Source organism: Anneissia japonica, unplaced genomic scaffold (genome assembly GCF_011630105.1).
Source record: "Anneissia japonica isolate Jap-2015-1 unplaced genomic scaffold, ASM1163010v1 scaffold287748_len1686314_cov196, whole genome shotgun sequence".
Lineage (NCBI taxonomy): Eukaryota > Metazoa > Echinodermata > Crinoidea > Comatulida > Comatulidae > Anneissia > Anneissia japonica.
Window position 1 is genome coordinate 1,625,993 of NW_022727190.1, and position 15,413 is coordinate 1,641,405.

The window sequence follows — 15,413 nt, forward strand, 5'->3', positions numbered from 1 at the left end:
TTCCCCAGCAATTTAAGGTGCAATTCCCGCCAGGACAGCAGGTACTCAAATGCTGTCAATTCACATGCAAACAATAAAGTTTTAACATTTTCTTACATATTGTAACGGAGGCTGAAATGCAAATTTGTTCCAGTAATGCCGTAACGAAAAAGAAAATGTCTGCCGATGTGCAGTTGTGAGTGAGTTGACTGGTGGGCCATCCATGTCAAAATATATCTGGGCTGTTTTTTTTTAAATATTGATTCGTTGCAATTCTGCTCCCTCGGGAAAAGATAAGCTCGACCGGGATAAATTTGCATCTTTTCACTTGATGTTTGCGCAATCGGCAACACTTACACATGACAAATAGCAGGATTATTTTAAGTGAATTGCTTAGATAATTAATCACTAAAAACTCATTACTTTGTCTCATGATTAATGTTCTCAGTACTAGTTGCAATGGGAAAATTTAGCAGAACATGATATAACAATACTACCGTAAATCTCAGTAGACATACTGACTTATTTCTGTTTAAGTGTGATCGATGGGTAGTTAACCCCATTGAATTGGACTAATGACGTCATTTATTTTAAATGTCAATAAGCTCTATTTGACTAAAGTAAAAATAGAAATTTAAAATACCACCCATGCATTGCTTCTAAGAGATTTAAGGTGACAATTGAATAATTTTGACATGCACCCTTCTATTAATAATTCAAATTTTAATGATATAACCTTATCTGTATTAATTCAGGTTAAAAGATAATCTCATCTGTATCAATTCAGATTTTAGGATAATCTTGTCTTAATCTACTCAGATTAAAGGATAACTGTACCTGTAATAATTCAGATTCCAGGACAATCCTATCCTGATTTATTAAGATTAAAGGATAATCTCATAAAACTTACCAGAATAGTAGATGCTAAAGCTGATTGATACCAATTTTGATCCATGCATTCATAATTTGTAGATTATTGTACGCTTTAGAAAAACCGTTGTAACAAATAATTTTCAGCGATTTCGTTAACATTTATATACAACTGGTTCATTATTTAAAGTAAATGTCTTTGTAAATTTCAACGATGCCCAGAATGCATTAATTTTTGTACAATATTAAAACAATGTATTACAGACTATCCCCCAAATTTTTATATAGGTGAATGTTATTTATATATAGTTTGGATATAAAAAAAGACCAACTTTCTAGAAAAAGAACAAGACGGCAAGTTAAATCTCACAACATTTGAGTTCTAGGGAACATTAACTCAAATATTCCAATTAACTAAAGTTAGTAAGGGTTGAGTAAAGCTTAACAGGGAGAATTGTCTGCATTAAGCTATTTTTCTCATTTCTTACTTCTGAACTATATACTCTAATATTTCAATTTTCCCTTTTGTATTTTAAGATAACAATTTTATTAAGCATTTTGTTTACTGTATATATTGTAAATTTCTCGCAATTCAGTACTTCAACTGCCAGTTGAAGTTAATCTGCCAGTTGAAGTTAATAAAGAAATTTGAAAAATAAATATAAAATAAAATCTGAAGTAAAGAAAAATACATATCAGTAAACAGCTTACCTGAATTATATGTGGTACTGTTAGCTCCTGTAGACTAGCATTATATGCGTTAACTAATGAAAGTTGTAATACATATGAGTTATGTTGATTATAACAGTCTGTTAAGTACGGATTCTGAGGAAAAAACAAAATAGACAGACCATTAGACATGGGTATGTGTCCTTAAAATAAAAAAGCAGATAAATATTTTACTGGGCTGTTTAATTACAACCTACACTTAAGAAAGGATTCTATGGAGAGAGAATATTATTAAAACAGACCATTATACAAAATTGTACTAAAAGAAGAAGCCGAGAATATACATTATTATTACAGAAGATGTATATGATTAGACACTGATACATCTTTGTATTTTTTTTTTTTTTTTTTTGCTCTTCTTTGTCATGATCGCTTGCTTTTATGGGAATGCCATACATTATGCGTTTGCTTATTTTGAAATGCCTACTTCATTATCATATTCTTTATCCACATATTGTATATCACAAATTGAAAAAAAAAATATATGCTGCCGTGTACTGAATATAATTGAACTTCCCTAAAGACTATTCCTATAAGTAATAGAAATTACAGTAGGGCTTAGAACTGGAGGTCCAGTGTATACATTTAGCTTGTGTGCACATTTAAGAACCAATTGTATCATTTTGGAAGAACCTTGGGTTAACCTAATGCTCTGGTTCATTATTTATTAATGAAAAGAAAATTCTAAATAAAAACTCTGAACTAAAAATATTTTATTAAGCAGAGCACAGGTTCCCATTTTTTATTACACTGTGTTCTACAATATGTAGAATTGAGTTCTAAGTTCCAGCTCTTACAAACAGCAAGACAACGTAACTTAGGCTGATCCAGTAATAGCCAAGCCAACAAGTAAAGCCTGCAGTAGCCCAATGGGTAAGCTAAGTTTTTGGATCCATCAAATACAATAACTTAATCGTCTACTTATCAGGAATAAGTTAAACGTTTGAGGGCGCTTCTCTTGTACACATTTTGGAAGGTCCCAGTTAACAGGCTCTCATTTTATTGAACATTCCACCAGCACTTTGAATTCCACAGCAATTTGTTGTAAGTGTTGGCAACGGTAATTGATCGGTAACTTCAAGTGTGTGTACACAAGATCAGTCGACAGGGAAGTAATAAACGATTCATGTACTTGATTCACCTATTCCTTGCTTACGTAATTATATAAGGTATGACTTATATCGCAACCACTGGCATCATGAATATACATAGCTAAATGCATGATAGTAACGTCACTGGGTTATCATTACATAATAGTCATATAAATACATAATGCATGAATATAGATTTTATGGCAGTTGTATTTGTATGATAAATTTGAATATTGAAGATTCAAGACTTTAAATATAGAACTGAGTGTGTACAACACTGTACTTGGTTTTAGGGACACTGTTCACAGTTTGTAAGAAAATGGAAATAAATTGACGCTTGTAATTGTTATTGTCGTGATGGAATAATAGACAATAACTGGATTTGCGTCAGGAGAAACATGTATAGGTGTATTTTTTTTTTTGCCCTACCTGACGTGGAAATGTACCGAATACTCAGTACATTTGAAAACAGTCTTCTGACGCAAATCCAGTTATTGTCTATTATTCCATCACAACAATAACAATTACTATCAACACTGCAGTACCCGCTGCTTACTTGCACTCGAATTCAACCCTGGCCATCAGGCGCAAGCTCGGTGGTCTAGAGGTATGATGCCAGGCTAGTGATCTGGAGATCGTGGGTTCGAGTCCCAACCGAGAACAACTTGCAATTTTTTCGCAGTTGTTTTCAAATGTACTGAGTATTCGGTACATTTCCACGTCAGGTAGGGCAAAAATTACACCTATACAGAATTCATAATCAAATCAATCCAAGTCCATTAGGAATAACATTTTAAAAAAATATTACTCATAAAACTACATAGATATAAATAGAAATATATACATTAAAGAAAAACAGAATATAGAATACACTGTGTATATGAGGAAAGTAATTTCCTTTTTGCCGCCAACTTAGCAGCGCACAGTAGTAGAACTGCAGACTTATCCTTGGTGGAAGCTATTGATGCCGAGGTACCTGCGTGTACTCGGTAGTGGTGGGGACGCTATCTCAAAATTTGAGAGTGTGCACCTTCCTCCTCCCCTTCGCGTCTGATCATAAATTAAATTCTAGTTTTTTTGTAGCTTAAAAGCACATTGAGAAGGTTATTTACTGTGCAAGGTGTTTTTTTGACCATTGAATAATCTTTACTTTGACTTCTAAGAAAATTTGTCTGAACCACTAAACTCAACTCTGGAATGGATCTGCCAGTGAATACATTTTGTAATTAGTGCTTTATAAATTCACAGCCATAAACATTATTATTACTTATGATTTTCAACTGTAATAGTAATAAATAAAATTAATGTGATTCCTTTCAAAAGCTTTCTAATTTTCTTTTTATTCTAAATACGGGTCAATATGTATTTTTTCATCAGCAGAATATAACAAAATTATAAAAGGTTAATGAATGTAGACAATTTAATTAGGTTCTTAATCTAAAACTATAGCCTTTATAAATTCACAGCCATTAATCATTATTAATTATGATTGTCAATATTAATAGTAATAGTAAAATTTAATGTGATTCCTTTCAAATGTTTGACAATTATTAGCTTTTTAATTGTCTGTTTTTTAATTTAAATACTGGTGAAAGTAAAGTAATTTTATTTATATTTTTTCATCAGCAGAATATAATAATTATAAAAGTTAATGCATTCAGACAATTTAATTAGGTTTTTAATTTAAAACTATATATAGAGGTAAACTAATGTATGGCTTATTAAAAATAATAATTACCTTGATTGAGCCTTGAGTTTGTGCTTTCGTCATCTTCGTCCAAGTTTCTGCATAATTTCGTTGACTCTGAGAATTAAAGACAGACGAAGGGAAATCTATCATGAAAGTAATTAGAAAGATTACAACAGATCTCAGTATAATTAAAACTTCTATCTAGAAATGTCCTGGTGATCTGAAAAGTCTGACTTCATGTTCATTATTCTATAGAAATTGATAGAAAATATGGCAGAATTCATTACTATAAACGTTTTTATAACCACTAAGAAAACGAGCTGCTAGTTAAAGAGAGTGAAATAATCTATTGGGGATCTATATATTCAAGATATGAGGTACATGGTTTGATTGGAAACTGTATCAGACAGCTGTAATAGAAAAGCTTAAATGTTATCGAATTTAAATGTTAAACTTCAAATATTATTAAAATAAATAATAATAAATTGTCAAGTAAGATAGGATTTAGTATGTTGGTCACAGAAAGCCTTAATTATTATGCCTGGGAAGAAAACGTGGGAAGTTTGTCCCTGAGGCTTTCCAAAGCCAGAGCTTCTATGCATAATTTGCGGTGGCATATCTAGGGTTCCCCAAAAAAAGCTTGTGCCCCCCCCCCAGTTCCACCCCCCGCATTGGGAATGTTTGTAGTAAAAACATTATGCTCAAGGAGATAAAAATCAGTATATATCACCTTATTTTGTGAGCTAGTGTCTCATATTATTTAATTGTTCAGCCCCATACCTCACTCACGCGCCCGCCCACCATCAATCAGCCCCTCCCGTTCAAGACTCTTAAATCCGCTACTAATAATCTTGGTCACTGGATCCAACACTTATAGAACACTTCTCAGCTCCCTAGAGAGTATTGAAACATTATAAGCACCCATTTATATAGTTTCTATGTGAAGAGGAAGATAGCATCATCATGGATAAAGTGAGCCTCGTAGCTCAGTCGGCCAAACTGGTGGTAACCCCTGCGGGTGCACTGAATCGTGGAGATCCATTGTTTAACTTTGGTACCTGGACAAAATTCAATCCACTGTTGTTCTTGCGTAGCCCTTTTTTCAAAAGAGACAGTTCAACTTGAAGCCATTGGTCCCATGTACAATATGGCCCATCTAGTACACTACAGTATTCAGAAAAACTAGTAGGGATATGTCTTCCGTTGTATTTGCTCAATCACCACTGAAAGGACCTCATTGGAAGTAAGTCTTGAATTTTGTGTATTATCCTTAGTATTCACATTGAATAATCTGAATATTAATGTATGCAAATAAAGCTTCATTCACTCATTTTCAATGATCTACAGTGTTGTTAAATGTCACTAGATAGGAAGATAATCAGGAATCAATTAATTTTAACTATAATAAAATTAATGTAATTCATATTGATCCAAGTTTGCTTTCAAACTCCCATAGACTGTCTAGAAATCTATCCTTTGGGTAATGCTTACGGCAAACAAGCATTTACCTGGATACAAGGAGGAAACTCTAACAAAATGCGAACATCTGTCATTTAATTTCATTTATATCCACCCACCCACCCACACAAAATCAGCGTTATTAGCAATAGTGAATTCCCACAACGTACAAACTGACAACTTTTTCAAAATGTCAGAAATTTTTCTTCTAATTTGTAAACAAGAGGTATGGCTGATACTAAAACTCATATTCTACAGTAAGTATGACACTGCACAGTTGTAATAAAATTACATCACAAAGTTTGCGTGAAAGCGTTTACATAAGGCCTTTTTTAGACTAATTTTATTTGAAAAAAACATGTGACATGCCTAAATATGGTCATGATGACATCACATTATGCAAATATATATAGAAACATCATGACTATATATGGGCATACAAGTCTTTTGTCAAATAAAATGTGAGGTCTTACCACAAAATGAGACGCATCGTTGGTGAAATCATATTGAGATATTCACCAAAACAGGCCAAAGTCAATATTTTTACAAAATTTTGATTTTAATGTTTTTAAATAACTTGATACTCATATTTTATGATTGTATACTTTGCAAGTGAATTTTCTTGCCAAAACAGTGTTCTCTGCACATATTCTGTAATTCTAGTAATATTATTTGTACAGGTTAGTTTATCTTTCAGATCGATTTTCTCAAAACGTGGTTCTTATACACCTAAACTTTAAATGCTCACATCTCTGGATTTACTTATAGTAGGGAAGCCATTCAAAGACCAAATGAAAGCCTATAATGTGATCTACCCAAATATAATATAAACTCAATTTTTGAATTTCTAACCATGAGACTCATTTTGTGGCGAGACCTCACAAATGTGATAGTTGGGGCAGGACTTAAGAGTAAACAGTAGCACTATTCTTCTGATCATAGTTATAATACTTGCAACTGAATAGCATAAACCCAACAACTTTCAGAAATCAATACTTTGCTACCCTAAAAGCTATCTTATAAATTAATCTAATTTGTTACATTCATGAAAAATAAAGGATAGTGACAATTCTCAGTTTCATCACATCCAATCACAGAATGGATGTTCAGGATTTCAGAACATTTTCAGGCTAAGGAATGAATGCAGATTACCAAATCTTGTAATAAGGTTATAGTCAAACCATTCACTGTTTATTGAACCACATGCTTTGAATACAATTTGAGAAATACAACTTACGAATTTAAACAATAAACGAAAATACTACTTTAGGCTTTCCAAAAATTAGAAAATAGGTTGAGGGCAGTGTTTACAGCAGAGTGTGATGTCAAACTAAAGCTCATGGCTTTAACAACAGCTACTTAAGTGGGATTAAACGCGCAAAGTTTCTTAATTAATCATTAAAAATAACAAGTTGCTCATGTGTAGCAGCTTAACAGTGTTATTACTGCGCTAAAAAAAAAGTCACTTAAATTTCCAGAATTCGCATTCAAGCTGTTATTTGCGTCATGGTGAATCCTTACGTAAGTTTAAAGCACATTCTTATAATAAACACCGGCTTATGAGCCAGATTCAGAGAGGCACTTAGCTAAATTTTACTAGAGAATTTTTTAATAGAACATTTTACAGTAGTTTAAGGTAATTGCTATGTTAAACCGTTACGTACAGTTAAATCCAAAAGGTTGAATAAAAATTGCAGCTGTTTTATAGGTGAAATCTTGCTGAGTATTTTAATGACAATGTACGCATGCATAATAAAAGCCAGATTTTCTTCCAAAAATTGTTTAGAAAATGCCAAATGTAAGAAAATAATGTGGAAACGAAATAATATTCAAATCACTGCTTGAAGTAATACTAAAATTTAAATTTATTAAAGGAGAATTAATTCCATTTTAGACTTTGAATATAGCAATTAATTTTATATACCTGTTTGATATCTTTTTTACTGCAGGCAATAACAATACTTATCTTTTATAGTGTTACAAAAAGACATCAAAGATATACCGTCTGTGGAGAAGTACAGTCATGGTGGAGACTGTGTGACATTTAAGCATTTAGATGAATTCGAGGAAAGGCTCTACTTTACTGAAAGTGGACAAGCTTTAAAAAGTGGACAAGCTTTAATGAGCTCTTTGGTAATGAGATATATCAAGTCCATTTAAACAAGAAAGATAAATACATATTTTCAAAGCTCAAAAAAGTGATGTGCCCCAATAGTTTGAAGTTGATAAAAGGAATAAAAAAAATGTTTACAGATCAGATCTCATGAGTCGCGTTTAACAACGCGGTAAATAAATGTATAAATGTGGCAGTAGTAATATAGATTGTGTAAAGCCCTTTTTTCACTACAAAATAGACTTCAAAGTCTATTGCTTATCTATTGCTACGATTGATTTTTATGTCAAAACCATCAGCTCTGGAAGATTTACTATGAGGATTTTCTGATAATCCACAAGGTAATACATTACAGGCAACGCTTTAGTCACAGAATTCGTTTTATAATAAAATTCCTAATTTTTTTTCACGTCATTGTCATATATATATAGTACATTATGCTGTGACCAATTACAAATAGAAATCCCAGGATGTTTATGTGTGTAATAGATATGCATGTGTATATGTGTGTATATATGTATATATACTGTATATTTATATACAAAATGTTTGGTTTTCCTATTAACCTATTTACTTATATTATTAGTATTAGTATTTATTATTATTTCTATTACTATTTTTGTAAAGGTAGTTTTTTTTTTTATATATATTTCATTCTACTGCAGTATTTTCTTGCTATATTTAATCACAGTAATTAAGTTTATACTGACTTTGTTATTGTTGCACATCTTTTACGGTTGTTCCTCTGTTATAAAAGAGAAGCAATAAAGTTACTTACTTACTTATGAATGAACAATACTCAAACTTGAATATGTAAGAGTACCACTTCAAAATCCCCACTTTAACTATGTTTACACTGTACTTTAAGGTTATGGTGTATATATGTTGCCATAGCAACATATAGAGGGACAACTCATTCTTTACTACATTTACTTATAATGATGGCAATTTTTATTGAAAGCCTTCAAAGGTTAACTACGGTATCTTAAGAGTCTGCTTGAAATAAAATGCTTGTTGCTGATGATCGGCAGAGATTTATTGATTACTGTAGTCACATGTCCAATCATTATATTTATAACCACTATTGTTAACCACATTAACAAAAACTGCAATTTCAAAATGTGGCAAATATTATCATTTATCTGCATCATTTTAACAATTTATAATTAACCATTTTGTTGTACTGTAGATTTATGGTCTCTACATTAGTGTAAGTATCATTTATGTACTTTATGTGTCTATAAATACAATACAAATAAACTTTATTGCAATTTCCAATATTGTGAAATTAAAGTTGAACATATACAGTAGCCTGTTGTATGGTATTTTTTATGTGCGTACAAACCTTAGAAAACAAATTTCATTTACGTTGTATTTGAGAAATTGAACGTGAACAGTATTACTATCGATGGAAATGTCAGATATATGGCTGTTTGCTGATGCCAATTTGTCTAGCTTTTAATCTATTATTCTGATACATCTATATGATATCTGGTTTCATAATTCTCATTATTATAATGAGTCATATATTTATTCTGAATGCAAAAATAAATAGTATTCAAAAATACAAAACAATGGCTGTAAACATACCAAAAACAAATTTAGGAATGAAAAAAATATAACATGCTACACGCGTATTTAGGAATTCTGTAGCACGCATCTAATCACAAGCGAGCAGAATGCTTTAAACATACGTTTCGTTCTTAAAGATGCATTACAACAATAAGAATTACAGGTCTCAGATACATATCGCCTGAACAGTCGTGTAAGCAATGTATATATTTAATTTTATATATTCATAAACGGATATTTAATGTATAATCTAAACAATTATTAACAAAATACAATTTATATGACATATTCAAACTTCTCACAAAAAATAAGTATATATGCCCATTGCATGGTATTAAATACGTTAGTTTAGTATGTATATGCCTAATATTAAAAGCGTCACTCGGACTGATCATATTATACTACTAAAACAGTAATTAACTCGTTATAATTATGAATGTTTTTTTTTTATATTTCTTTTGTTATAGTTATCACCGTGCTTAATATATTGTATGGAATCTAACTGCCTTTGTAGGTCGTGTGATTACTTTTGTACGTGTTGACACTCACTGGGCAGGGACCGTCCCATCAAACAGAGTACATAATATGTAGTTATCTTTAATTGTTCACTAGAAACAGAGTTGTGACTTGTGAGAAAAATTGTAAAAATTAATTTAATTTTCTAGGATCAACCATGCATCCAAAAATTACAGAAAAAGCATATCTCAAGATTTATTGTGTTTTTTGTTGAAAATACAATTAATATGACATATTCAAACTTCTTACCTTTAACAAGGCACTATTCATTTCTTCGGTCTCATCTTGTAGTTCATCGTGATAACCTTTGACCTGGGTCACCAATTTTTGTCGTTCTGATACTATGTCTGAAAGGGGCTCAGCCACATACAAAAATAAGGAATTTGCTATATCAAAGTTATTCTGCAAAAAAATGAAAAATATTATGACCAACTTCAACTTATGATGTTTCAATAGAAAATACCACAGACCTAGATCTGTGGTTATACGGTGTGCATTCATTTTAACCAATAGGGTCTACATAAAAGATGTCCATGAACAATTATTATTATTATTATTATTATTATTATTATTATTATTATTACTATTATTACAAGTACAAGACATCCCATTTGTACCAAAATGACATAATTTAATACTTAATATTATAACTATAACAAATAATAATTTTGGGGTAATTTTGAAGTATAAAATAATTTTTTATTAATCAAAATATATAAGACGAAGACTGTAATTCATATTTCCTAAGGTGAGATAAGGTTATTCGTCTTCGGCTTTGGAATTGGATAGTTGAGTAGCTACTTTGTGATCGAGTACAAATCACATACATGGACGCAATACAACATAGCCACACTGAACATGCAAATAACTGCTGGGCACAGTGGAAGTTCACATAACCACTGCTCCTAACCAAATTTTTCAAAAAAAAGATAAAACTTCATATATCTATCAGCCCTACTTACTACTATAAATTCATTTTACAGCGATTCTAATCAAAGCCCTGTTATAATTAATAGGGATTTTAACATCGACTGACAAAATAATAAGCATCTTCAATCTAATAATTAACCTGTACTACTTGATCCATTACCTCATTCTAATCTAGCTTCTAAGCTCATCGATTTCTATGAGGATAATTACTATACTCATTATAATGACAAAATTGTTTCTACTACAAAATTTGGTGAGTTAAACTGCATTTTATTGGTTACTCTACATTTACATACAATAAATATATAGGCAACATTAAATTATATATATATTTAAAAAGAATTGTTTGAGCATTCACCCATTTGCTATACATCATTTTCGTTAAATTTGAAATGAAATTTCCGAGAACTTGGTAACTACCACTGGGGGACTTCCCGAGGCCTAAGCATTTCACTCTACTTAGTTACCAGTGTTTGTCTGTGTTCTGTGACTGGTGCACGACCTTGTTGTTGTAGAGGCTAGCTAGTCTTTAAAAACAAAATGCCAAAAAAAAGAAAATGAATAAGGGCATATAAGACCTGCAGTGTTTTCGGTTGTCAAAGTACTCAAAAGAAGATGTGAATTTTGCTCAGACTAGACTGCTGGACGACCCTCAGTGAAAAGTTGCAAGACATTGGTGGCGCGCTGTTTCAAAACAGACTCGATAAAATGGTGATTTGCAGTTTGCCAATTATGAACAGACTGTTGCTGTACTAACAGCATATCAGAGAACCTCATACAATTCAGCACATTTCTCCTCTTATGTCAAAATCGAACATCACAAGCAGCTGATGATGATGAGATCTTAAAATGTCTGTTTTTTCGGAATTACTCTGTCTTTTTTTGTTTTTATCAAATTTAAGACTAATTAGAGGATCCGATGGAAAAAGTTAACTATATTTATGTACAATTAATTGCCAAATAAATATGTTCTTATTAATTTGCCTGTAAAATCCACAGAAAGCATGAAATACTTTCTCTGACTGCATGTTGACAAATTATCATCAATGACAGATTGCTCTAATAAAAATTTCAGAGTCAATAAATTCAGCCCGGCTTCTGTATTGCAAAGACATCGAGGAAACAGTTACAATTAATGATATTGCAATTAAAGCCTATAATTCATTAAAAAAAACGTCATGCTGTACCCTGGCAGATGATAGATCTATATTAAGAACTACACTCTGAAATGCCTTATAAAGCCTTGCGGCCTAACACCCTTTGACATTTTGGAAAGGTCACCAAACAATGTCAATGTTAAGTCATCCAGGTAGCACTTCCATTCAACCTCATCCATCATTTATTTATTTTTGGTGAAAGATAACATCTGTCATATTGAATACAGAAAAATCTTCAGAAGCTCAGTTTAAATATTGAATAGCTTTTTAAACAACCAATGATGATGATGATGATAATTTAAAAAAAAACTAAATTGCTAAATTATAGACCTTCCACCATAAAATATTCTTAAATTGATTATCAGTAAATGGCAGCTACGCAATGAAATAGGAATGGTAAAGTAATTATATGGTCAATATCTTTCGAGGACAACTTTTCTTCATCCAAATTTTAAATTGACAAGCTAGTTTACATACAAAATAAATAGAGTGGTTGCCACTATGTGTGCGCTGAACCATGAAGATCCTTTCAGACCATTGGTACATGGTTCAATTTTAATCGGTCTCCTTGGATTTCAGCCAGATGACTGATACAAGCAACGATAGTGCATCACATTTAATAAGACATTAAGTCATTTGCCTTGTGCAATAATGCCATGTTAAAGAACACAGGGATTACTGGAACAAATTTTAACAAAAGACATACCAAATTGAGTTTAAAGTCAAAGGGAGTTGAATGGCTGAGCGGTAAGGCGGTGGTTCTGATACAGTCTTAACATCGGAGCTTGGGGTCTCAACTACATATCAAAGTTACTTGTTTGAAAGCCCCTTCCTCACTTTTGGTTGACAGAACCAAGTCTTCTTGAATTAGGGCTCTAAACAAAAAGTCCTGAGTACACATCTAGCTTGTGTGCACTTTAAAGAACTGATTACATCGTGGAGGTTGTCACATTTGCTCTTTCGTTTGAATGGAGGTTGCCACATTTGCTCATTTCAGTTCCTATCGTAGAATTATGTAAATATGAACTTAATGCACTAAAACGCCTCTCTAAGGCTGCTACATTAGTTACAGACCACACCCACACTCAATTCAGCATAATGCGAGTAATGGGATATTCTTCTACCTTTACTTGGAAATATTAATTACAAGTGATAGAGATAGAGATACAAGGAGTACACCAGAATTTGCAAGATTACCATTAACACAAAAAAGAATATAGCAACTCTTTCTTCACCAATTATTTCATGATGAATGCCAATCACTAAAAGTAATTTAATCATAAATTATTCATAATTTATTCATAAATCATTCATATTATATTTATGCATTATTCATAAAAAATATCTAATAGGGATGAACAATTTCCTTTCTGTTCTTTTATGATTTTCAAAATTTATTCTTTCTGACCATTTTATCTATACCCCCACACCTCCCACACACTCTTAGAGTAAGTTGTTAAATTTTACACAAAATACAATTCTATAATTTAAATAGATAAGGAAATCATAATTTACTAACAATAATAATCACTGAAAAAATTCATCAAAAATAATAATAGTAATAAAAACACAAGAACAAAAGAGGTATGACCTCTATTTTCATGTCTTCTAAAAAACATTTAAATGAAACCATAATAATTATCATCCAACTTTTTATTGGTTGGTCTACTTAAGTTACACAATAATTTGATTTATTCATTTTAATTAAAATGAAAAACATAAAGGAATTAAAGAAATTACAGAATACAAATTACAAAATAATAAAAATAATTTATTGATTATGACTGAAAGAAGAAAATAATTACAGAATACAAATTACAAAATAATAAAAATAAATTATTAATTATGACTGAAAGAAAATAATTTTAAGTAGTTAAATTTAAAATGTAAATATGGAAATCATTAGAATTTAAATATAAGATATAATATGATTAGTATTGTTCGGAAATATATTAAATAACACTGCTGTATAGAATTTTTAATGATTCACCAGTCAACACTACTGTATCCTGCCAAAGAGGGCTCCCTCCATTGTTGGAGAATATGCAATCATTCCATAGACTTCAACTTCAACAAATAAACAGGCTCTATAAATAAATAGTGCACCAATCAATGACATGTCCTGATTACTGCAGACAGCTGAGTTGGTCTTTGACGTCACCGCAGGAGCGAAATGAGTACTTAAATTCTAAACAGAGTAATTAAGCCTACGGTAGATGTATTGACAAAGTGGTGTGTCTGTAAAGACTGCTTCTTCCAAGGTGAATACAGGATTCAACCACAATTACACTAGTTCATTTGCACTCGGTAATGTGACGCAAAGAGTGGGCAGCGTGAAGGTCAAACACAACATGTGGTGTTAATGTCTCTAGGAAGCTCAATCTCAGATCTTTAAGATGGAATAATGGGTTTTAAAAAAATAAAAATTGATTCAAATTTAACTGATGAACTTGCATAACACAGAGTACCAGAGGCTATTCTAATAAATCCATCAGATATAAAAGTTCCTATATTATCACATCAAATACAGTACTATGGTGTTAATGTCTCTAAGAAGCTCAATCTCAGATCGTTACGATGGAATAATGGGTTTTAAAAAATAAAAATTGATTCAAATTTAGCTGATGAACTTACATAACATGGAGTGCCACAGGCTATGCTAATAAATCTAATAGATTTAAATGTTCCTGTATTATCACATTAAATGCAGTACTAACAAAAAATGTGGAGAGTAAATGCGCTACATAATCTCTTAATAAAATGCATGATAGATGTTTAAGCTAGTCTAATTTACAAAACTGATAATACATACATTACCACATAGAGAAATGTCTTTTAATTGGGAGAGGGCACATCCTACTGGAGACAGTGGGATTCCTGCTTTTGTATCTCCCGGGCAGTGTTGCCAAATGAATAAATGAATTAATTAATTGATTGTATTTTTACAATTTGGTCATTTTCAAGGTAATAATGGGACATTAGTTGTATGTTTACAAAAAATACCTAATTATTAACAAATACTGACCAATCAGACATGCACAAAGTTCCTTTAAAGCTTTTATATAATGTTTATCAGCGAGTTTAAATATTATAAGTAATACTGTACATTAAATCCCCAGTCACTTTATATTTGCCATAAAAAATATTCATTGAGTTTGATATAATGACATATGTTAGAAAATTTATAATAGGAAAAGCCTATTTTAACTGAATTTTGTAATTTCTACACATGAAAAAAAATTGCAAAATAAGCCCCAGAATGGATGGGTTTTGTGTGCTGATGCCAGATGCCAAAAGATGTTATATAT

At 31.4% G+C, this 15,413-nt stretch overlaps 1 protein-coding gene across 1 annotated transcript in view; it reads right to left on the reverse strand.

The window, feature by feature from the left end:
- Positions 1-1,441: 1,441 nt before the first annotated feature.
- Positions 1,442-15,413, reverse strand: part of LOC117113537 — a 35,388-nt gene continuing 21,416 nt past the window's right edge. The window contains exons 4-7 of the mRNA XM_033256897.1: positions 10,268-10,420; positions 4,408-4,473; positions 1,561-1,674; positions 1,442-1,471 (exon numbers count right to left, since the gene is read on the reverse strand). Of these exons, the coding sequence (XP_033112788.1) occupies positions 1,442-1,471; positions 1,561-1,674; positions 4,408-4,473; positions 10,268-10,420 (363 nt within the window). The remainder of the gene's footprint in view (positions 1,472-1,560; positions 1,675-4,407; positions 4,474-10,267; positions 10,421-15,413) is intronic.